Source organism: Suricata suricatta, chromosome X, assembly GCF_006229205.1.
Source record: "Suricata suricatta isolate VVHF042 chromosome X, meerkat_22Aug2017_6uvM2_HiC, whole genome shotgun sequence".
In the NCBI taxonomy this organism is placed as follows: Eukaryota; Metazoa; Chordata; class Mammalia; order Carnivora; family Herpestidae; genus Suricata; species Suricata suricatta.
The window spans coordinates 23,842,748-23,867,082 of record NC_043717.1 but is presented as its reverse complement, the minus strand read 5'-3'; the positions used below and the strand labels follow the sequence as shown (position 1 = coordinate 23,867,082).

Below are 24,335 nucleotides of genomic sequence, written 5' to 3'. Positions count from 1 at the left end.
TCATTCTATACAAAAATGGTCAACTAAATAATACAATATAGCAATCTTCTCTCTTTCATAAATCCAATGACCATACAGTTATGTACAGACTTACAGGACATGGAAGGTTTGTATGTACTTGGCATTTAGAAATTAATCAATCATTACATCTTTGATATTGCTATTGAATCGTTTTCTTTTCAGTCATTCGTTCGTTCTTTCACTCTCCCTTTGTTTAATAAGTGCTTGCAAAAAGTTTTGTAATGTTTATTTATTTTTGAGAGAGAAAGACAGAGACAGAGAGTGAGGGAGAGGCAGAGAGAGAGAGAGAGAGACAGAATCTGAAGCAGGCTCCAGGCTCTGAGCTGTCAGCACAGAGCTCAAGGCAGGCCTCAAACTCACAAACCATGAGATCATGAGCTGAGCTGACGTTAGATGCTTAACCCACTGAGCTACCCGGGTGCCCAGTTTAATGTACCAGGTGTAGCACTTTGAGTCCTAGTGACAAAATGACGGATCAAATAAGCCTCTTGCCTTAAAGGAGCTCGGGTCTAGTTCCAGAGTCTTGCATATATGTAGATATTTAATAACACAATAATAAAAGCTAATGTCTATTGTGCACTTAAGTGTCACTCTGTCGGCCTCTTATATACATGTAAGAAATGCTCTACCATAAGTATCATAACCGCAGGTCAGGTGAGCAGCTCACTCAGGGTGTGTGTTTGTGCTGGGAGATTTCAGGGATAGGGATCGGACACTTGGTGGTCAAGTGCAGGACGGTGTCTGCAGATGTTTTTGGCAAGTCGTTTGGCATGAAGTACAGAGGAAGCAAATGTATGGTGTGACAGATGGTGGTCGTCAACTGCATGTTTCGATTTCTCAGCTAGAACTTGTCTTTTTTTTCCTTTTCAAAGCAACTAGTGTGTACCTTGTCAATACATATTTATTTGAAGGATGTGTGGTATCAATTAAACCAGGTTTCCCTAAACTGGGTCAGAAAAATAGGACAATGATTCTCCCTTGTGGAAAACTGACATATTTTCAGAAAGCACAATGTAGCATTACTAACACAGATAAAGCTTTATCGCTGAAAACATTTCCCCGTTGGATTATAAAAGCACTCTTTGAAATAGGTCTGGCTAAGGACCACCATAAGGGATATACACAGAACATTTGTGTATCTGTACACACATGCAAACATATAAAGTATTCAGATGGGGACTCCCTCATCTTTGGTCTCATAAGATTGAGTATGATGAGAAATTAGACAAAGAAGAAAGAGACTGCTAGAATAAAGCGCAAAATGGGCCTCAGGTGACCAGCTGAGAAGACAGGGCCACTGTTTATCAATGCGTCAAACTTCACAGATGCCTAAAAGAAAATCTCTTAGAAGAAAAACTATTTGCTTTCTCTCTACTAGGGATTTCCTTCTCAACGTGTCATACAAACACACAGGCACAGATGGAATGCTAGAAAATGTCTCTTGAGAGAAAATTCTCAGAGTGAAGGTAGCATTGCCATTTCACTCCTGTTCATCAGGGGCTGTGGTGTTTGTCCTGAAAGCAGTCCTCCACCAGAGGACACACTGTCACAGTTAGAGCACTTTGGTCTTCCCCTGGGAAGGCTTTGGATCGGCCAAAGAACAAGAACATAAGGACTACTTGGATAACCAGTAGAAGGAGCCATGTTCTCTACAGACACACTAAACCCTTCTGAAAAAAAGCTAGGATTTGTAGTATATTAGATGGTAGGAAGTAGGTTTATAAAATACTTTATGGGGCGCCTGGGTGGCTCAGTTGGTTGAGCGACTGACTTCGGCTCAGGTCATGATCTCATGGTTCCTGAGTTTGAGCCCCGCATGGGGCTCTGTGCTGACAGCCTGGAGCCTGTCTTCCTATTCTATGTCTCCCTCTCTCTCTGACCCTCCTCCACTCGTGCTCTGTCTTCTCAATAATAAATAAATGTAAAAAAAAATTAAAAAAATACTTTATGTATGTAAAAACTAAATGCATTGCAATATACAAAACGGGATGCATTGATCAACTTCAGAATTTTATGTTATTCCTATAATCTTATTCCTTTAGGGTTTTAATATATTTCCTAATTATTGAAAGTGTTAGGATAAAATGTGTTTGGAAAAAAGTGTCTCTCATGAGACAAGTTTCAGTCAGAATCTTGGTGACTCCACAGAGCTAGAGACTATTAAGGCAAAAACAATAATCAAACCATATGCTGGTTTATTTCCCTCAACAGAAGTAACAGAAAATTCCATTTCTTATATCTCTTGTATCTCTTTGATAGCTCTCTATTTTCTGAAAACATAAAAGTGCTAAGAAAAATAGTGGCAAGTTTGCCTTCTTTTTTCATTCTGTAAAGAGAGAGAGTCAAGAATTTATTAATACTTGTTTATGTTTCTTTTTCTTCTCCCATTAATACTCTACGGAGAAATAGGCACGGTTTGGCAACTACAGGTAGCAGAATCTACCATTCCTTGATTCCTCCTGAGGGAACAGTAAGTGGCTCCTTAAACCACAGTGAAGTTGAGAATAAAGTGGGTGGCCTGTATAGTTTAGTGACCCGTGTAATCGGGATCTATGAAGGGCCTGTCCTTGGTAATGAACTCACTTTTACCAAAATGGCAGGAACATGGACCTGTTTCACAAAGACTAAAGCATTATCTTAATGTCTTGCTCTACGTGTTGACTTTTGGCGCATGAAAATTGGCAATGGTTGGAGAAAGTAATATAGAAGTAAAGGGGCTCCTGCCAATAGTGGTTTCTAACATAGACATAAAGTGAGAACAAGAGCGTACATCGAAGCAAGTAGGTTTTAATATACTTTTAAAATGTGTAAATAACTTGATTTTATAGCAAAAAGGTGAATGATAAGTGTCCTGTAAGCACTTTAAAATTTTTCAGGGGCTCTACCAAAATGGATTTTTTTTCTCATTTCCCCCCCTTGACTCTATAAAACATGGCCTATGTAAAGACTTTGAAAATCATATAAGGATAATAAGTGAAAAGGAAGATCACATGGAATCCTATGGCCCTGAGACAACTATTATTACTACTTCAGTTAAAAATTTTTATGCATCTCTTTCTAGTGTATTAGGTTTTTTACATAACTCTAAACTTTACTGCAATTGACTTTTACTCTAAACTGTTTAGAATGGAGTTGTCCAAGATGGTGATCTACTAAGAGTCTTTATGGTAAACTCTTGAGCCGGTCAGCAAGGCAAGACTAGTAGGAATTATTTAACATCACTATGGAGATTTTCCTTATACAAATAATATTTTGGCAACAGTTTATAAATATTCCCTCAAAAAGTAGGTTTAAACACAGTCCCATATTAGAGAAGATGTGGATTTCAAATTTCATTTACTCTAATTGCATTTACAGATGAGAAACCCAAACCAGTATGTGAGTAGTTAACAGTTGAAAATACATTTGAATATTAACAATTTAAAAAAATTTCTTCTAATGTTTATTTATTTTTGAGAGACAGAGAGAGAGCAGGGGAGGGGCAAAGAGAAAGGGACACAGAGCATCTGAAGTAGGCTCTGTGCTAGCTGTACTGAGAGCAGAGAGCCAGACGTGGGGCTGGAACTCACGAACTGTGAGAACATGACCTAAGCCAAAGTTGTACATTAATTGACTGAGCCACCCAGGGGCCCCTGAAGATGATCACTTTTTATGTGACTACAAAGTTGCCAGTGATAGAAGTCCACACAAGAAGATAGCCAATAAGGAATTTTATTGTGATACCTTTAATGAAGTCCTTAAGTTACTTTCACTACTGACATGTTTAAATGATATACGCATATTGGTTCATGTGGGGAGAATAGAAGTGTACCTGAAGGGGAAGAGAACATGTCACCCCAAAATGTGAATGTGGATTATTTTGAATTGAAGGCCATTAAGACCCAGCAGACTCAGGAACAACATTTACTGCTTCTAAGTCTAAAAAAATTTAAATAGGGGACCTAGCCCAGAAAGAGATCTATTATCTGACAAAACTTTTAACTGAAAGATTTAATTGGCATGGCAGGACAAACATCTGCCTACGAATTGCCCTCCTCGCCTTTGAATCGCCAGTCCGCTAAATCATTCCTTAGCTCAGGATAATATGTAAGCCTCAACTGCCCGACTGCCTTTGAGGCTCATATTTTTATGGGGCTCTTGTATGTATGCAATTAAATTTGTTTTTTTCTTTGGAGTCTGTTTTGTGTCAATGTAATTATGAGACCAGCCACAGAACCTCGAAAGGGAAGGGGGGAAATGTTTTCTGATTCCCAAGCAGTTGTGAGTCATTGCCTTGAAAACGTGGGTTGAGAGGAGTTTTCAAGTCATACTCCTTTTACATTACATACTAGAATTAGAATTCAAAACTGATTTAAGTGAGGCAATTTATGTGTCATTCTTTTAGGCTTTGATAATAGTCTTTTCCATTTTAGTCTCCATGAATTTGACAGCCATTACTGGTCAGTACTCTGAACTGCAATTACATATTTTAGGGAATTGTAATTTCTATTTTTCAGGTATAGGAACTCGTGATCTAAAAATATTAGTCAACTGAGGCGCCTGGCTGGCTCAGGTGGTTAAGCGTCTGAGTTCAACTCAGGTCTGCATCTCATGGTTCGTGGGTTCAAGCCCCACATGGTGTTCTCTGCTGGCGGAAGCATGGAGCCTGCTTCTAATCCTTTGTTCCACTCTCTCTGCGTCCCTCTCTGCTCATGCTCTCCCTCTCTCAAAAATAAAACTTAAAAAAAAAAACCTAAAAAAAAATAAAAATATGAGTCAACTCTACAAACACTTAAAACCATAAAAACACCCTAGAAAGAGAAACCTGTTCATTTCACTTTCAAGATTTGCAAAATGAGGTGCACAGACTCAAAACTCAGAGAATCTATAAAATCGAACAAATGGCTTAATATGTACTATCAGTCACCCAGGGTTTCATATGTTCTTACAATATTCTTTCACTGCAGCTTAAGGGCAATTAATTTACAAATGATAAAAATGAAGAACAATAGCACAAAGAGACCCCCCTTTCGGTCACATACAACAAGAGTCAAAACCAAAACATTCTCAAGAAACAGTGTGTTTTTCCATCACAGTTCACAATTTCTTCACAGTAAATCTTCATTCATATAAAATTTTAATACATGGTAATGATTCTTGGACAGTTTTTAAACTGACCTTTTTGTGCTTTCTTAAATATACCACTGGATTTTTTTGGGGGGGCCAAGTAAAAATAAAATCTATTTTCATAGCGTAGGAACCAAGTGCAGGACACCTCAAAATGGGCCACTTTGGCATGAACATTATTTTGAGTTAAAAAGCAAACAAAACCCATCAGATTCAGGAAAAGCTCTTTACCTCCCCCTCAACTGCCTGCTGGTACCAGGAGAGTTATTAACAGAGATTCCTCTTTAACTAAGATAAGAAACTTACCTGCATAACAGGGCGGGGATGTTTTCCAAACGTCTTTCACCCTCCTCCTAATGGTATTCCTTCCCTTTGTGTCCTCAGACACCAACCCCTCTCCTTAGCGTCTATAAATGTCAGGTTGCCTCACTGTCTTTGGAATTTTCCTGTCTGTGTGGATTCCCCATTTTAAATATTAAATTTGATTTTTTTTCCCGTTTATCTGTCTCATATCACTTTGATTCTTAGACCAGCTAGAAGGACCTTGAAGGGTAGAGGAAATTCTTCCTCCCTAGCAATAGCATTTAAATGTCCATTTTTAATTTAGAGAAATCAACCTTCAGATACATTAATCTTCATAGAACACATACTAAAAATAGTAAATGTGCCCTAAAAGTAGAGACAAACAGCTAACATATTTCTTATAGATGGCAAATGTAGTCCTCAACACTAAAATCTAATATAGGTTTCCATGGTAATTTATTGGAAATCAACACATTTTTTCCTATTATATGACCTGAGAGAGTAGTTAGCATTTTTTATGTGTCACGTCTAATTTCTCACTTTAGTGACCTGGTTGTCAAAGTTCAATATACAGGAACTGCTTATTAAAAGTTATGCCTTGCATTTTATGACCCAGTTGTGCCATTTCTCAACAGAGTGCAAGAATTCACAGCCATAAAAACGCACAGCCATCTCCCTCTTCCGAAATGTTGCTTTAATGCCCCAGGATGATGGCAGACACCCCTCTGGCAGCAGTGACTCAACGACTAAAGACTTCTAACCCAGTGCTTTGCCCATAGCTGGCACTCAAAACCTATTTGGTGAATGGGAATGATGTGTTGTTTTTTCATACAGCAGCATTATATAAATCATCTTTAAGCATGCTGCAGTGAAGTGAGGTTTTGATCACGCTATGAAACATCGTCAGTCAACAGGTCATGTTGACCTAGAAATAATGAGAATATCAGGTGGTTCTGAGAAGGAAGAGTGAGTGGCGTGTTGGTGGGGAGTGGCTATGAATATGTGATCTCTGATCACATATGTGAAATGGGCTATGTGTGTGCTAGATGATACTGTAGGCTTCTTGCAAGTACCTTAAATGGAATTATTATTTTTTAAACTGCCTGTGTGTACTGTAAAGATTTTCTAACACAAAGATCTGAGTTCCAGTGGATTCTCTCTGCTCTCATTTTAAGTTTACTTGTGATTTATAATCTCTATTAGCTGCTAGAGACAGATGCTTGTTAAAATGAATTGAACTTTTGAACATGTAGGTACTGTTTGCCCAGTTTATTCTTTGTCTGTTTTGCAGTGATATCATTGACCAATCATATGTGCAGGTTGAATTCTTTTTTTGGTTTTCGTTTTTTGGTAGGCTCCCTTCCCTGTGTGGAGTACAATGTGGGGCTTGAATTCACAATACTGAGATCAAGACTTGAGCTGCACTCAAGAGTCGGATGCTTAACCAACTGAGTCACCCAGGCGTTGCTCCATTCTTATACTATGCTGTCCTTCTTTACTACACATAATTGAGATTTAGCTGAATACAAGTGTTCAAAACAGGAAATTAGTGGTATTTTCTGTCCATCATATATACCTTGTTCCTCCTTGGTAATTGCTATTTGCACTGAATGAATACTCTGTGTAGCCTATTTGCATAGGCTGAAGTATGTGTGCTTATGCACATACATGTTGTTAAGACACATTCCTAGATGGATTTCCTTTAAAACAGGGATATATAAGAATTGTGTCCAACAATGAGGGCCCTCCTGATTAAAAGGTTAATTATTTAATACTTGAAGAGAGTGCCCTCTCGGACATCTCTCTGAGTAGCAAATGTATTCTGTAAAGCACCATTTCATTGAATACATGAGGCAAGTAACCTCATTAAGAGTAGAGTGTGAGAGCAATGTACTAATGTTCATATAGGTTCAAAGGTGTTGACCATGTAAGAAGAATGAGGCAATTAGTTGGAATTAATCCCACTGACTGCTTATGTTTCTTTTTCATTTTTCTCTCATGGAAACAGTGAACTCAAGAGAGCTAGTTGCTCTTCACCTGTAAGATGCTACCAAGTTTATTAGAAGATCTATTGTCTAGGCAAAGACCTTGGTATGCCAACTACAGTCCACAGACCAGCAGCATCAACATCAGTAAGAAACTTGTTTGAAATTAAAATCTTGAGTCTCACCCTGGACTAATGAATTCATACTATTTTTTAAACAAACTCTCTAGGTGATCTGTATGTACTATAAAGAATGCAATTGTCAGTGAGCCCTCTTGATCAACTACAGACCCTAAAAGTTAGAACCCCAAACAGACCAGACTGGTTATATCATACTCCAACTGAAGCCCCTTGTTCTTATTTCTTACAACACTTTTTTGAGGCATTTATGAAGGTGTTTTCCAGTGATCAGAACATTCCAACCACCAAGTCAGAAAAGCCCTGATAGCAATGGAATGCATAGCAGACCACAACCCCCAAGTCCTCTTCCCTGCCCATGATCATTGGTTGAACACATACTGACACCCACCTATGATCATGTGCTCTCTGTCCACTCTCTTGCATGCACCGCCCTAAACTCTCCCTATAAAACTCTAGGTGTCTGTCTTCTTGGCAGAGTTCATCTGTTAAGGCTTGAGCCAGCCACCTGCCCCAACTGCCAGCACCCAAAGTAAATTTCTTTCTTTTTTCCAATCCCTCATTTCTTGAGTTATCAGCCTCTTTTGCAATGAGTTTATCCAAGTTTGTTCCACAAAAGCATAGGCAAACTCAGTGAGGAGATACGCTTTTGATTTGTCCAGCCTCCTTGGGATTCCTTAGGATGGGGCAGTTGGCCTGGGCAGCACCCCAGGGTTCACCCATTCATTTCCTGAGTTTGTGGCTATGATAGATCAATGAGTTACACAATAACAGCAAAAAAGACTGTGAAGGGCTGCTCTACAGATGTCTAGTTGGCTCTCAAGGAGTGGAAACACAAGGAACCTAATTTTTGTAAATTCCAAGGGTATAAGAAACACCCAGCTGCAGGCTGGGATGCAACAGTAAGTTACTCAAATAAGAAAGCTAAAAGCTATCAGCAGAAGGGAGGAGGAAAAGGGACAAAAGCAGGGAAGCAATGTGTTTTGTTTTGCATAGAGACACCCAACTAAATGTTTTAACTGATAGGGCCTTGCCAGGTGTCCCTCGCCTGATGACCCCTTATGTGAACCAATCTGAGCCGGATTGGAACTAAGGATGTGTGCAGAAGCCCCTCCTAAACTGATGTTCAGTTCATTATAACACTAAAATCTCCTCCTATGGGCAGTTGTTTTGCCATTTTTTGAATATAGGATGTATGCACTATCATGTTGACATGCCAGGTATGCACACTTGATCCAAAAAGTGCCCAGGCAAGCTTCCTGTTCCCACTCCCTAATACACTGAATAAAGGCTTTCTGTACCAACTCCGCAAGGAAAGAGCACTTTGAGAGCTATCTCCCTGTCTCCTTACTTGTAACTTATAATAAAAAGTTCTTTGCATTGGACATTTCCTTGGGTTGTTCCAATTTGATGCATCTCAAGTGGCAAACCTCTTGAGTTCAGTAACACAATCACATTGGGTATAATCTTGAAGGATTTTTAAGGTGAAAATACCTGTCTTTCTGTCAGTCAGTGGTTCTCAACTAATGGCAATTTTGTTACCTGGGGACATTGAGCAATATTTGGAAACATTTTTAGTTGTCACAACAAGGGAAGGTCCTGTTGGCATCTAATGGGTAGAGGCTGGGGATGTTGCTAAACATTCTACAGTGCATATGACTGACTCCCACAATAGAGAGTTACCCAGTCCAAATTGTCAATAGTGATAAAATTCGGAAACCTCGCTGCAGACAAAGTTTATATTACTCAGAAAACATTTAATCATCCCATTCACATTTACAAAGTGGGTTATGTATGTTGAGTAATATAATACAGAAATACAAGTTAAAGGTGTTTATCAAGAATTTAACATTTAGCTGGAAAACAAGTGAAAAATTCAATAAGGCAAATAAAGGACTTCCATTGACTATGTCCATGTATAATTAAATACTAAGAGCTTTGGCCCACATGATTAGTTTAACATGAAAGATAAAAATTGAAGGTTTATCATTCTTGGTATCAACACTGGCTTTTCTAGGATCATCCCTTGATATTTATTAATTGAGAAATAAACTCATCATCCACAAACAGTGGTCCTTCTCTTTTCTAATAAAGATGCTGCTTGGAGAGTCTAGTTCACACTAAAGCAAACTGAATGACCAAAATGACTAAAAGGCAAAACTATACTACATAAAATGTCTTCATGCTGCAGCTGATCAGGAAAAACTGGGATCAACAGACTTCTGAAAACATATTTCAGTGCTGAAGCAAAAATAAGTTGAATTTAACCTCACTTACATCATATATTTTATGTCTCAGGAAATAGCTCTAAAGGTTAGTTTTCATGCCTGTAATTTTGGTGGCAAATAACCTTGCTGAAACGAACATATCAAGAAACCCAAAGGAACAAAATTGCCAGTATTGGACAATTTGTCCTACTGTTGTGATAGCCATCAAGTATATTTTTTGTTTGGCGTTATTTATCAAGAAAAAAGGGAAAGAATTGAGGTCAGCTGTTCAGATGTCTTACACAACTCAGGAACAGAGAAGCAAGAAAAATGTTACAAGATAGGAAAAATTTCAACTGTAAAATGTCAGATCTTATCCAAGGAGAGAATGTGTTAAACCTCATGGCTCTGATGTGGAGATGCCACAGCACATGACTAAAGTTCCTTAATATGTGGGCATTGCAGAAGCAATGAAGGGACACAGAATATATCACCGCAAAATACGTCTTTTTGGCATGTGGATTATTTTAGGCTGATAATTTTTAAGGGACTGCAGACAAGGAGAAATTTTGAAAACCAAGAAGTTACAACTGTTGTAAAAGACATTTATTTACTAGTATAAGGGAAATCTCCATTTGTATGGGTGTCTCCCTTGCTCCATGACTTTAAATCCCTAAAAACCCTCAGCAAAGGAGAAAGAAAGGACTTAAATCTGCATAACAACCACACCCTTGATTACTTTGTTTCTCCTGGAAATTTTCCAGAACTGGTTCTCCCACCCCCAGCGTAGTCTTCTTTTGCCTTTAGTTGGAGATGGTATTTAAGGTGGTGGCTCAGGCCATTTCAGGAAGTTACATGATTTTCCTGGATATCTCCCTTGCATAGAGGAAGTATACAAGTTATTAAACTTCTGTTTGTTTTTCTCCTGTTAATCTGGTTTCTTTTTATAGGGAGGTCTCAGGCCAGAACCTAGAAGGGTAAAGGGAAAATTTTTTCCTCCCTGGAGTAATAACTCAGTAAAAGTGATTCTTCAGTGGATGCCTATTCAGTTTTCAATGAGCCACTGTCTTTCTAGGGAGATACCACCAAAAAGAGAGGTAGGAGGGTTTGATATATGGGCAAAGGTTTGGCTATTCCATATTTTGAAGTCAGTGATCAAAGATGTCAAATGTTGAGCCCCAAGTGAGGCTTAAACAGTTCTGTGATCTTACTGTATCTCTCAGTAAATAAATAAAGTAGGTAAATAATAACAAGGATAAGTGCATTTGTTACAAAAATGATTCATTGCAAAAAGGGATAAGGAGTCTGCGAGGTCTAAATTCATCTGACTTTAAAACAATGCATCCTAAATGATGTACGTGTTAATTACATTACTAAAGATAATTGGGGGACTAGGGACTTTATTGAGCAAGTCTAATTTCTATTGATTACATTCTTGGAGGGAGAGAAAAAGTGTATGTGTACAAGAATTAAAATGGGCTTGAAAGGGAAAAGAGAAAACCTAGATGTTTATCATTATAAACTAGTGCTGGTCTTTCAGATACTTTCCTAGTTCTCAAACTACTTCATGATGAATAGATAGCCATATTATTGTAATCAGTGTATCTAAACATAATCATTCAGAACAGGATTGTTAATGAATATTCCCTTAATGTGACAGTTTCAAAGCTAAACATTTCCTAGAAGCACAATTCTATATAAGGAATGCTTAATATCAATGTAATTTAAAAAGAAGATGGTGGCATTTCCAGTTATAATGGCTCTTATTTCCTATTCATTTAACTTTATGAGTACCAGACACATAGTAGGTTCTTAATAATTATCATTTAATGCCTGAATAAATGAAAGAAGATCTCCTTTAGGACAGCACATTCAAACTACAGTAAATCTATTAGAAGGTAAAATATAGAATCAATGGAGCTGGAGCAAAAGCTGGCATTTTAATACAAGACAAATTAGATTTTAAAATTAGATTTGAGAGACTTTTTAATAGAGCACATTATTCTGCATCCTAAATTACCCATAATATCATGTATGTGGAGCTGAGAAATCATGCCATAGCTGCTAACATTTATTGGGTGATAAATATATGTCAGACACTGTGATACATGTTGACACATACTAGTTTATTTAATCTTCATAGCTCCTCTGTATGGTAGGTACTATTATTATTCCCATTTTATGGAAGAGAAATTTGAGGCTCACAGAGATTAAGTGATTTACCCAAGATAGCGGGGCCAGACGCTTGGTTCCTGGATGTGTTCTGAAAACCTAAGGAGCACTATAGTTGGTATTAGTTGCATTATCAGCTGCACATTGTGTTTTGTTTCCTATTCACTTATGTTTTATGCCCACCTCTTAAACTCATGCATGATTAATCATTAACTTTGTCTTTTTTATCCCTGCTCTCTGATTATAGAAATCTAATGGGGACTGTTATGGTAACATTTGTTTTGAGGTATCTGATTGTACCTCCCAAATAGTCATTGTCTTGGAAGAATGCTTACTTCTAGATTGTTTGAAGGCCCTCCCTCTCAAGGCTTCAAGAAACCCCTCTCACTCCTCTCCTGTATTTACCTCCTTCCCCAAACACATACAAGGTGTCCCTAGGCTTACTTTGGGAATGACCTCGGCTTTCTCGATGGGCTGTCCTTCTGATAAAAAAGCTTTCTTTGCTTCAAAATCAGTGTCTCAGGGGTGGCTCGGTTTGTTGAGTGTCAGATTCTTGGTTTCGGCTCAGGTCACGACATCATGGTCATGGGATTGAGCCCCATGTTGGGTTCCATGCTGAGTACAGAGCCTGCTTGGGACTCTCTCCCTCTTGCCTTTCCCCTGCTTGTGAATGTTTTCTCTCTCTCTCTCTCTCTCTCTCTCTCTGTCCCCCTCTCAAAAATAAGTAAATAAACTTTTTGAAAAAAATAACAACAATAAACAAACCACAAAATCCATGTCCCAGGCATTGGTTTACTGAGCTTTGGGTGCACGGACATGATGAAGTTCAGTAACAATAACACAGTAAACACAGAGTTGGGTTGGAATAGGCAGTATTGTGGGGCACCTGGGTGGCTCAGTTGGTTGGGCATCCGACTTCGGTTCAGGTCATGATCTCACGGTTTATGGGTCTGAGCCCCATGTTGGGGTCTGTGCTGACAGCTAGCTCAGAGCCTGGAGCCTGTTTCAGATTCTGCATCTCCCTCTCTCTCTGCCCCTCCCTTGTTCTCACTCTATCTCTCTCTGTCTCAGAAATAAACAAACATTAAAAAAAATTTATATATAAAAAAAGGAATAGACAGCATTGCTGTAGAGTCTACCTTTGGCCAATAAACTACTTTGTTCCATATAGTAAACATGTCCACACTGGGAGGCCATCCAGAATTATGATAGGGACAAGAAACACAGTGAAGAAGAAATGTAGGACTGCCTAATGGGTGCAAGAGTGGCTAGGCCTGAGGTCACAGCACAATGCTGCTCTGAAGAATCCTTTATGTCAGGGAAATGGAAAATAAAAGATGGAGGGAATAGGAAAGGTCAGGGTTTTGGAGGGAAACTAAAAAGATGAAGGCCAGTGTCGGATGTATGTCAAGTCAGGCAGCAGCAGTTAGAAATCTAAGCAAAGGCATCTAGGTAAAAGATTCAGAGACTAAAACATGAAATTCACTCACATATGAGCAACAGTGGAAACAAGAAATAACATAGAAGTGAATGTGCCAAATTAGTACTTTGGTTCTTTTTCAAACAAGCTTGTCAGATCATGGACTAGAGTGAAGACTAATGTCCCGTGGTCCTTGACCTTTCATTCTTCATCTCTTGTTCCCTGCATAATCTAGTTTTCTGGAGAGTATGTAAAATATATCTACATTGCATATCTGACGTGATCTTAACTGTCTGTCCAAGTACCTTCCCTGGCTAAAGGAATCAATAATTTTGAATATTCTCATAGAAACTTTCTTTCTTTTTTTTCTAAGATTTTTTTTTAAGTAATCTCTACATCAAGCATGGGGTTCTAACCCACAAACCTGAGATAGAGAGCTGCATTCTGTAGTGACGGAGTGAGCCAGGCACCCCTCATAGAAACTTTTCCTATGGTCAAATTTCCTAGCACATTTTCACCCAGTTTTTGTGGAATTAAGGTTTTTTGTTTTTAAGATAAAAGTCTGGTCTAGAATCTAGCCTAGTTCAATCCTAGTTGAATTATTTATTGTAGTATCCTCTTAGCATTAAGAATCACTCATTTGAGGGGCGCCTCAGTGGCCCAGTTGGTTGAGCATCCGACTTTGGTTCAGGTCACAATCCCACAGTTTGTGGGTTTGAGCCCTGCATCAGGCTCTGTGCTAACAGCTGGGAGCCTGAAGCCTTTTTTGGATTCTGTCTTGGTCTCTCTCTTTCTGTCCCTCCCTGGCTAGTTCTCTCTCTCTCTCCCTCTCCCTCTTGTTCTCTCAAAAATAAATAACACACACACACAAAAGAAAGATTCATTTGATACATGTGAATCATATCTCTAAGAATCCATAAGAAGGGGAGGTTTTGCCATCCCAAAATATGCCACTTTGGCATGAGGACGGTTTTGAGCTAAACACAATCAAGACATAGTGGTCTCAAGAAAACCTTTTACTTCTCCCTTAACTACCTAAATGAAATTAGATAGGGGGCCTGGCCCAGAAAGAAATCTAGCACCTGAGATAACTTTGTATCTGAAGGACCTATCTATCTATATGAAGGCAAGGCAAACACCTAATTACCAAATCAGCTCTTCTTATTGTCCTGTGAATTATCCTCCTTCCTTTTGAAGCCCCAGGCCTCTACCCTGTTCCTTAGCTCAGGATGGCATGTAAGCCTCAAATGCCCTACTTGTCCTTGAATCTCATATCTCTGGGGCTCCCAAATATATGAAATTAAATTGGTTTTTCTCCTGGTAATCTGTCTTATGTCAATTTAATTATTAGATCAGCCCAAGAACCTAGAATGGAAGAAAGGACAGGTTTTCTATCCTAATACACACCACCCATTGAAGGGCTCTGACATCATTTTTATCATGTCAACAGTACTGAACCAAAGATAACGGTGGAGGAAACATGCTTACATTACTTGCACAGGGGTGTGTCCCGGCAAGTGTACCTGTCAGAAAACCTGACAGTGGTGGTTTGCAAGGTCTGTACTCATCAAAGGTTTAACACGTGTCTTTGGGGAGGTTTTAACATGAAAGGCTTTGAAGGCCTGTAAGATGAGTTAAGGGATTTATGAGTAAATGGCAGAAAAATATGATTAATAGTGACAGCTTCCAGTTCTTTCTCTGAGCTTTTAGTCTTCTGAGTAATAAGGCAACTCATCTGAGAATTCCGTAATTGCTAGCACAACAACAATCTGACTTTCAGGGACGCACTGGTCCAAGACCAAAACTATAGACCTGCATGTGCTGTGCCTTGACCTTCTGAACTTTGCAAGGCCTAGGAACTTGCAGTCATGCCTCATGTTAACCAAATTCTTTTCTTTTTCACAAAGATGGTTGGGATAGAACATTCACCATGATCATAAGCCTCTCGAGGGCCAGAGACTGCAAGCCTTGCTGTCTTTGTGAATTGATGACTCATTTGCTGCAGGTCCCTTAAAAGGAAGCCACAAGCTAACTTTAAAAGGAACTTTTGGAGTACATGACCGTGAAGAACAAACATTTTCTTTGCTTCTTAATGCTTTTGTTTTACTAAAATCAAAATGCTGGTAGTATAAATACATATTGGAAAACTGTTTTGGATTTAAGTATTAATGACTGCTCCAACATTGGCCACAATTTTCTTCTTCGTGTTTAGGAAACCAGACAGTAGCAGGAAAGTTTTTCAAACAATTTCCTTGATTCTTCAATCATTTATTTTTGTAGTGCTGGAAGCTTTTGTAGCTATGGGCAACTTAACCTTAGGCCACAAATGCTAACAATAGCCTGGGTGTGTTCAGTAGTTTTTCCTCCTCAGATACAATTCATTTTCCTTCTTTTCTCCTTATGATCCTGAAGGGGCCAAGGGCAGGCCACCCCAAGATGGGCTACTTTGGCCTGAAGATCATTCTGAACTGAAGGCAACCGAGACCCTATGGGCTCAAGAGAAACTTCTGTCCTTTCCTTAACTACGTAGAAGACTCAAAATTAGTGGTCTTTCCCTGAATAAGGGTTATTAGCAGGGATAATTTTTTTAAAGTTTATTTATTGTGAGAGAGAAAGCATGTGAGCAGGGAACAACAGAGAGAGAGGGAGAGAGATAGAATCCTAAGCAGCCTCTACACTGTCAGCACAGAGCCTGACAGGGGGCTCAAACTCACAAACCGTGAGAATACGACCTAAGCTGAAATCAAGAATTGGATGAGTAGAAATCAAGAGATGGATGCCTAACCGAATGAGCCACCCAGGCACCCTTAGCAGAGATAAATTTTACCTGAGTGGTCCATCCATATGGCAGGGCAAACCTCCAATTACCAAACATCTGTTCTTACCATCCGGCAAAATGCATTCCTTTCCTCTAAAGTCCCAGACCCTTGCCCTCTTCTCCTTAGTTGAGGAGGACACATACACCTCATTCTGCCTGTCTTTGGAATTTCCATGTCTGTGTCGATCCCTCATACATACAGTATTAAATTTGATTTTCTCCTGTTAATCTGTCTCAAGTCAATTTGATTCTTAATTCAACTAGAAGGACCCTTGATGGGAACAGGAATTCTTGCTTCCTGACAGTCAATACATAATGCTTACTCCTGCCTTGTCCTAGAAAGACATAAGTGTTGTCCAAGTCAACAGATTTTTTTAAAGTTTATTTATTTTTGAGAGAGAGAGAAAGAGACAACACAAGTGAGGGAGGGGCAGAGATAGAGGGAGAGAGAGAATCCTAAGCTGAAACTGAAGAGCTGGGTACTTGGGGTGCCTGGATGGCTCAGTCACTTAAAGCATCAAACTTTGGCTCAGGTCATGATCTCACATTTGTGAGTTCAAGCCCTGCACTGGGCTCTGCGCTGACAGCCTGGAGCCTTCTTCAGATTCTGTGTCTCCCTCTCTCTGCACCCCTCCCCAGATTGTGTTTTTGTTCTCTCTCAAAGATAAATAAAAAGAAAAACATTAAAATAAACTTTTTAAAAATAGTTGGATGTTTAACCAACTCAGCCCCCCAGGTACCCTAACTCAACAGAGTTTTCTACATGCTCTATCTATGTCTTTTCCCCTCTTCTTCCCTTCTTGAGAAATAATTCAGACTCTAATTGGAGCATATTCAAGGGAGTGATGAGGATGGTCAAAGTATTATGTCCACAGAAAGGAAAAATAAATTTAAAAAACTAAACATGTTGAATCCAGGGAAGTAGAGATCCAAGAGTATCATGGTGAGAGTCAACAAACTTTTGAAGGGCTGTCTGGGGGAAGAGAGATTAAAAGTGTAGAACTGGGGTCAAGCGGTAGACAGTGAAACAGGGATGCTTCCTAACAGGGTTTTCTAGAAAGAGAACTGGCTTCCTTCAGAGGGAATGTGATCCAGTATAAGCTGGCGGAACACTTAGGAAGATATTATGGAGTGGGTCAGTTACACAACAGTTAAGGTGCTCCCAACCTTGGGAAGCTATTTCTGTCCTGTCCTTTTATAGGTATAACATTTCTATTCTCAATTCCTTCATGTTAAGCTATAGAAAGAAAGAACCAATCATTGCTACCTGCTCCTTACCTTTTCCCTCTACTCACATCCTCCAAAGGTAGATTATTTTAAGACCACAGTCACTGACAACGGTGGTGTCCGCTTTAATAGCTTTCAGTAACATTATTCAAAGGGATCTATTGCCCAGTGAAGTGGAGGGAAACAGTCTTCAATGTTCTTTCTTTTTCAGCCTCAAAGAGTCTAGGATTACACATGTGCTTTGAAATTAAAATCATTATAAATTTGCTGAGTAAGAGATTATCAAGAGTACTCGTTCATACATTATGAAAAAATGTATGAAAAAAACCGTTTTTCTCTTGTAATGGACATGAAACCTTTCTGCAGTGAAGGCATGGTTCTAAGTTTACAACTGTCTTGTTAAAAAAGAAAGAAAGCCACCAGTGGAGTCATTTGCCTCCCTGCCTAACAGCAAACCAAGACTTATTTATGGTTGGACCTATTTCAGGAATGTGACCTTTGATTGATTTATTATTTATTTATTTTTTTAATGTTTATTTATTTTGAGAGAGAGAGAGAGTGTGTGTGAGCAGGGGAGGGGCAGAGTAAGAGGAAGACAGAGGATCTGAAGCAGACTCTGTGCTACCAGTAGAGAGCCCGATGGGTGACTTGACCTCATGAACCATAGGATCATGCCCTACGCTGAAGTCAGATGCCTAACCACTGAACTAGGCAGGTGCTGCACGAATATGACCTTTTAAAAGCCAATTTGAAATAACCAGATCAGCACAGGTGAATCATCTGCATGATAAAATGACTTGCTTTGGGGCGCCTAGATGGCTCAGTAGGTTAAGTTTCAGACTTCAGGTCATGATCTCAAAGTTTGTGAGTTCAAGCCCTGCACTGGGCTCTGTGTTGATGGCTCAGAGCCTGGAGCCTGATTCAGATTCTGTCTGTCTGTCTCTCTCTCTGTTCCTCCCCTCTTCACACTCTGTCTCAGTCTCTGTCTCTCTCTCTCAAAAATAAATAAACATTTAAAAAAAAAGCCATGCCTTTCCCAGTCTCCCACCTACCTAGGGAAGCCATCTTGGCTTGAAACAATCTTTTCTTTCTTTTGTTAATAACTTTTTGCCTCACCTTCCTTCTTATAAAAGCCTTCCATTTTGTGCCAGCTCTGCCCCATTCGTGGATTGTTTAATAAAGCCAACTGGATCTTCAAATTTACTCAGCTGAATTTTGTTTTTTAATAGGCTCTAACTGCAAACAATTCAATCTATATCTAGGCATGTTTTAACCCTATTACTAAGGTGTCGGGGCTGCTGTGGAATCAGATTTAGTGCAGCAGATATTGTACGTGACTATGATCTGTGTTAAATTATTAATAGTGAGTAATAATTGAGTGATAATTCATGGGGAATTCCTCAGCCATGATTCTTATACCAAAGAAGGGAGCTTCTTAATATTATTTTCATTGGTTTTTTAGTGGTTTGCCTACTTGTTACAATAATAAATAGCATTTAACTTTACTTCTCTCATGTACAGGCTTGGTGCCAAGCCCTTCACATTTCTTGGCTTTTTTTCATCCTTAAAACACACTGAAAAGTTGCTACCATTGTTTACTGTTGGCCGTCGAGGATCAGGAAACTGAAGCTTAGGGAACTGAGATATCACCCCCAAGGTTCTAGATTTGGTGGTAAAGCCCAGCAAGGAATCTGTATTTGACTCTAGATCCTGAGCTCGTCACCCTTCTGCTGTGTTATCTGCCTTGATGACCCTAATGCCATTGGGATTCTTTTATTTAGGAGAAACTGATGTGGAAAAATACATTTTTCTTTTGGTTCCCAATTGTTTTCCTCTCTTTTCTAGTTTCAGGACTACTCAAGCTTAGAAGGTGACACTCACCCCGTTTGTGAAGGAGAACGCTGGCATGCCGACGTCCATTTCCATTTTCAACATAACAGGAGTAATTTCCCAAGTCACCTTCTTCTACAGAGTCCACGATTAATGAGATGGAAACTTCCTGTTCCCCGAGATGCTCCTTGAGAATTCTAAAATATAAAGCAACACGAAACAAAAAACCCCACACAAACATACACAAGACGTGAAAAAGAAAAAAATTTAGATGAATGTGAATGTGCTGGGATCGATGCCATCTTAATTAAATTATATCATGCCCTTTTCCTCTTCGCTTCTAATGAGGGAACTTGTTTTTGGACATGCTAATGAAGTTGCAGTTAATTATCTCTCTTAGCAGGACAATCACACTGTCATGATAAAGAGGTGAGAAAGACCTTGAAGAAAAGTTTACAGATTGCTTTCCCTTGAAGAAATATGATATGGTAAAGGTGAGATAAGAAATTCTAATGTCTAATTATAGATCAGGTTAGTGTTTTTTTTTTAAGGAAGACTAGAGTATTTTTGAGCTATTTTGACATTATGGTTGAAAGCTCCAGCCTGGCATTTTTTCTTTAATATGATACAAGTCAACTGACCATTTTAAAAGAAATGTGAAATTATGAAACTGTAGACTAAATATTCTGATGAAGTGTTTAATTATGACAATAAAATTGATGGTAAACACTAACCTCACTGTCAAAGGTTTTCATAACTTTTCAGAGCAAACAGAAAACGTCAAGTCAAGGCTCCCTTTCCCTGTTTCCAATGGCCCCTCCCCCCTCTGATCTGTTTGGTAACTCATGTCTGCTCATTACTTCCTAATGTAGATTTAAAGAAAAATATCTTTCTAGATTCTTTCTTGAGCACCCATAAAAAGAGAGCGGAGAAAAGTTAGGAGGTTTATTGTCCTTCCTTAACTTTAACATTTCAAACTATGTGGATAAAAGATAATAGTGAGGTTGTAAATATGAAAAATGGTAGAAGAACATTATTTTAGTACATATTGGAGAATTGCCAGGAAGAAGATCCCACTAGAAATAACCCTATATGACAGTTTTATGCGTTTTTATTTTCCACTGAAAAACTTTTTCCCTTATACCTTTGATCAAGTTTCACAAGTCTTTGCATTTAGGAAGAGGAACCTTCGTTTAAGTGTCCATATATAACCAGAAGACATGACCTTTAGATGGGACAGTGTTTACACATGATCAGCATTTTGATTCCCTTATAACTTTATTATTTCTGTACTTGCTTACTTTACTATGATGAAAAATGAGTATCTATGTCCAAGCACAATTTTAGTCATAATTGAATATTTCCTTAAAAGTAAATGAACAAATAAGTCCTTTTTAAAAAGAGGTTTAAGCATTAGGCCCTCAAAAAAGATGGTATTTTTTAATGGTTATTCTTTATCATTCCCATTATATTAATATGTAGAACTTAAAGTCAGACTAAAAAAGACAATGAAAATATTTTGTATTTCCTTTATCATTCCTATCAAGTGTTGTATAGTCTACTTAATGGCTCAAATATGTAAGAACATATGAAAGGAAATGACAGAGATTGTGTTTGGGTGAGTCCTCATACCTTACAAATACTTATAAATACTTTCTCTTGACAATTAAAAAAAAGATCCCTTATAAACAAAAGGTATAACATCTCATTTTCCATATTTGATGGTATTTTGGTCTGTCTCATACTCAGTATATTCTTTGGTGAAAACCTTTTTATTTTCTTTAAATTCTCTCCAAATGGCATTCATGTCTTGCAATTCCATTGTCTGTCTCGTAATAGTATTTTGTCTCATTGCTATTAAATGTTGAGATATTTTTATTATAATAGTAAACCCCCCCAACATAATAAAAACCCATTTACTTTCCATTAGACCACTTTCTATTCACTAACAGAGCTAATGTTAACTTGACCATACAAGTTCAAAGAAAAACAATATTTTACCTAATGTCACTTTCCCAAACTCGATTTTCATCCAGATCTTCAATAAACTTCTCTCCTTTCATCCAGTAAATTAAAGGACTGACATCTCCACTGTACCCAAAGAAAGCTCTGCAGGTTAGATTAGCGGAGTCGCCTGCAGAGAGAAGGAATAAAAATGTGTTATAAAACTATTCATAAACTCTTATTTTAGGCAAACTGGCAGGTACCATTTTAATCACCTCATTGATTTAATGAAATATTTACCCAAAATGTTTTTCAGGTTATTTTTAATCTTTGTCAAATTTATAGAATATATGCTTTTGACAGCTTGTTTAACGAACTAGGAGTTAAAAGATTTTGAAGAAGACTGGTCAGCTATTTTATAGAAGGTTCTCCCGGCTATGCTTGCCTCATGTTTTTACACGATTAGATTTAGGTTATGAATTATTGGGAATGATACCACAGAGGTGATGTGCCCTTCTCAAAGCATGATATCAGAGGGTACATAATATTAGTAAGTATAAGATTTTATAGGGCGGGGGAAGGTGTTTTTGAGTTTTGGAAGTGGCAAATAGAAAGAAAATAAAATCTTTGGATGGGAAAGAGAAGGTGCTGTAAATCCAGAATCCTCTTAAAACGTTATTAAAGTATTTCACTATATATGGAATAATGTTTTAATTAAGGAAACCGACACATGCTCAGGTAGAAAACCACATTAAAAAACAAATGAACAATTCATAAGCATAAATACTTGGGTTTCCTATTAGATGTAAAATCAGCTGCAGAGATTAGTTTCTTTCAACATGCTGCTCAGGACACACCATTGCAACCATGAGTGCAGATTGGTTGATCACTTAATAAGGTAAGTGAAGGTCTCTGACTGAAAGGTGGAAGTGAATTTAATAAGAGTAAGGTTTATTTCTGGACAGGTTATGCCATTTTGCAAACCCCTGGTTTCCCCCAAGCCTTAGCCAGCATTAGAGAACTGAAATATTCCAGTACATACTTGTTATAAGTTCCTGTTGCCTCCAGGTGGAGCCAGAAAACGGATGATGAGATAAGGAGCTTTAAGGGCTGACTCCAACTTGAACTAGGGCAAGGGAGCTGTTAGGGTATATAGGGCGCTGAGGGCAGACTGCCCCAAGATAGGCCACTTTGGCATACTGATTCTTTTATTTTTTTAATGTTTATTTTTGAGAAAGAGAGAGAGAGAATGAGAGAGACAAGCAACCAAGGAGGGGAGGGGCAGAGAGAGAGAGGGAGACACAGAATCTGAGCTGTCACCACAGAGCCCTGTGCAGGGCTTGAACCCATGAGCCATGAGATCATGACCTGAGCTAAAGTCAGAAGCTCAACCGACTGAGCCACCCAGGTGCCCTGGCATACTGATTATTTTAAATAAAAATTACGTAAGAGACAGCTTGTACAAGAAGGACATCTAGACCATCTCCTGTCTCCCTGAAAGCAGGAAATTATCCCATGTGAAAGGCGCCCTCCCTGTACCAGAAAGTAAAGAAGACATCCTTATCACCAGACAAACGGAATTGAGGGCTGGCTGAGAAGGCTGTTAATTTTACCAGTGTACTACTGCAGTCCAAATTCTGTTTGGAATTCCTTGCTAATGGAAACTCTCAAAGTTTTCTTTGTCCTGTCAATTCCTCAAAGATTTATCGACTCTTTGAAAAGTAAAACCAAACCAAACCAAACCAAACCACTAACAACAAAAGACCCACCCAAACCAAAAAAGCCTGCCTATATTAGTCATTTCTTTAGGAATCAATTTCAGTACAGGGCCTCTGTGTGCACGTAATAAAACTCTGAGTTTTTTATCCTGTAAATCTGTTTTATATCAATTCTTAGTCCAGCTGGAAGAGCTTGAACAGTAAAGAAAGCATTTTTCCTTCCCCTCAGGTATTAGAAAAAGGGCTGACAAGTAGGCCCCAGCAACACCTTTGTTGGCATCTGAAACAAGCAAACTTTCTCAATTTCATAAATTTTTGAAAAGATTCTGAAAGATTCTGACAACTAAATGCTTTTAAAGTGCAATGAAGGAGGGACCTAAAGACTGGAAACCTCAGAACTCTGAGTTTATAGTGAACATATCCTGATATTGTGCTTATGCATGATTGCATGAGTATACCTACTTGAAAATGATATATTTGATAAAGGGTTAGTATCCAAAATATATAAAGAACTTATAAAACTCAACACCAAAACAAATAATCCAATTAAAGAATGGGCAAAAAACATGGAAAGACATTTTTTCCTAGGAAGATAGACAGATGGCCAACCGACACATGAAAGGATGCTTGACATCACTCACCATCAGGGAATATAAATCAAAACTACAATGAGATATCATCTCACACCTGTCAGAATGGCTAAAATTAACAACACAAGAAACAACAGGTGGTGGTGAGGATGTAGAAAAAAAGGAACTCTCTTGCACTGTTGGTGGGAATGCAAGCTGGTGCAGGAACTCTGGAAAACAATATGGAGGTTCCTCAAAAAGTTAAAAATAGAACTATCAGCAATTGTCCTACTGGATATTTACCCAAAGAATATAAAAATACTAATTCAAAGGGATACATGCACCCCAATCTTTAAACACACACACAATGGAATATTACTCAACCATAAAAACAATGAAATCTTGCCATTTGTAATGACATGGATGGAGCTACAGAGTATTATGCTAAGTGAAAGTCAGAGAAAGAACTACCATATGATTTCACTCATAGGTGGAATTTAAGAAACAAAACAAGCCATCATAGGGGAAAAAGAAGAGAGGCAGACCAAGAAACAAACTCTTAACTATGGAGAACACACTGATGGTCACCAGAGGGGAAGTGGGGGGGGGGATGGATTAAATAGGTGATGAGGATTAAGGAGTACACTCATGATGAGCACCGGGTGTTGTATGGAAGTGCTGAATCACTAAATTGTACACCTTAAACTAATATTATACTGTATGTTTACTAACTATAATTTAAATAAAAATTAAAAAAAATAAATTTTATTCTCCAAGTTCTACAATAAGAACATTTTTACTGGATAAAATTAATATTAGCTTAACTATGTCCATTGTGTAAGAACAATTCATAGATTCTTGCTCATTGAATATTTCTA

General features: G+C 38.4%; 1 protein-coding gene across 1 annotated transcript in view; it reads right to left on the bottom strand.

Annotated features, from left to right (window-relative positions):
• The window catches only part of IL1RAPL1 (interleukin 1 receptor accessory protein like 1), a 641,707-nt gene that overhangs the window by 27,647 nt on the left and 589,725 nt on the right, over positions 1-24,335 (bottom strand). The window contains exons 6-7 of the mRNA XM_029929632.1: positions 21,228-21,360; positions 19,278-19,423 (exon numbers count right to left, since the gene is read on the bottom strand). Of these exons, the coding sequence (XP_029785492.1) occupies positions 19,278-19,423; positions 21,228-21,360 (279 nt within the window). The remainder of the gene's footprint in view (positions 1-19,277; positions 19,424-21,227; positions 21,361-24,335) is intronic.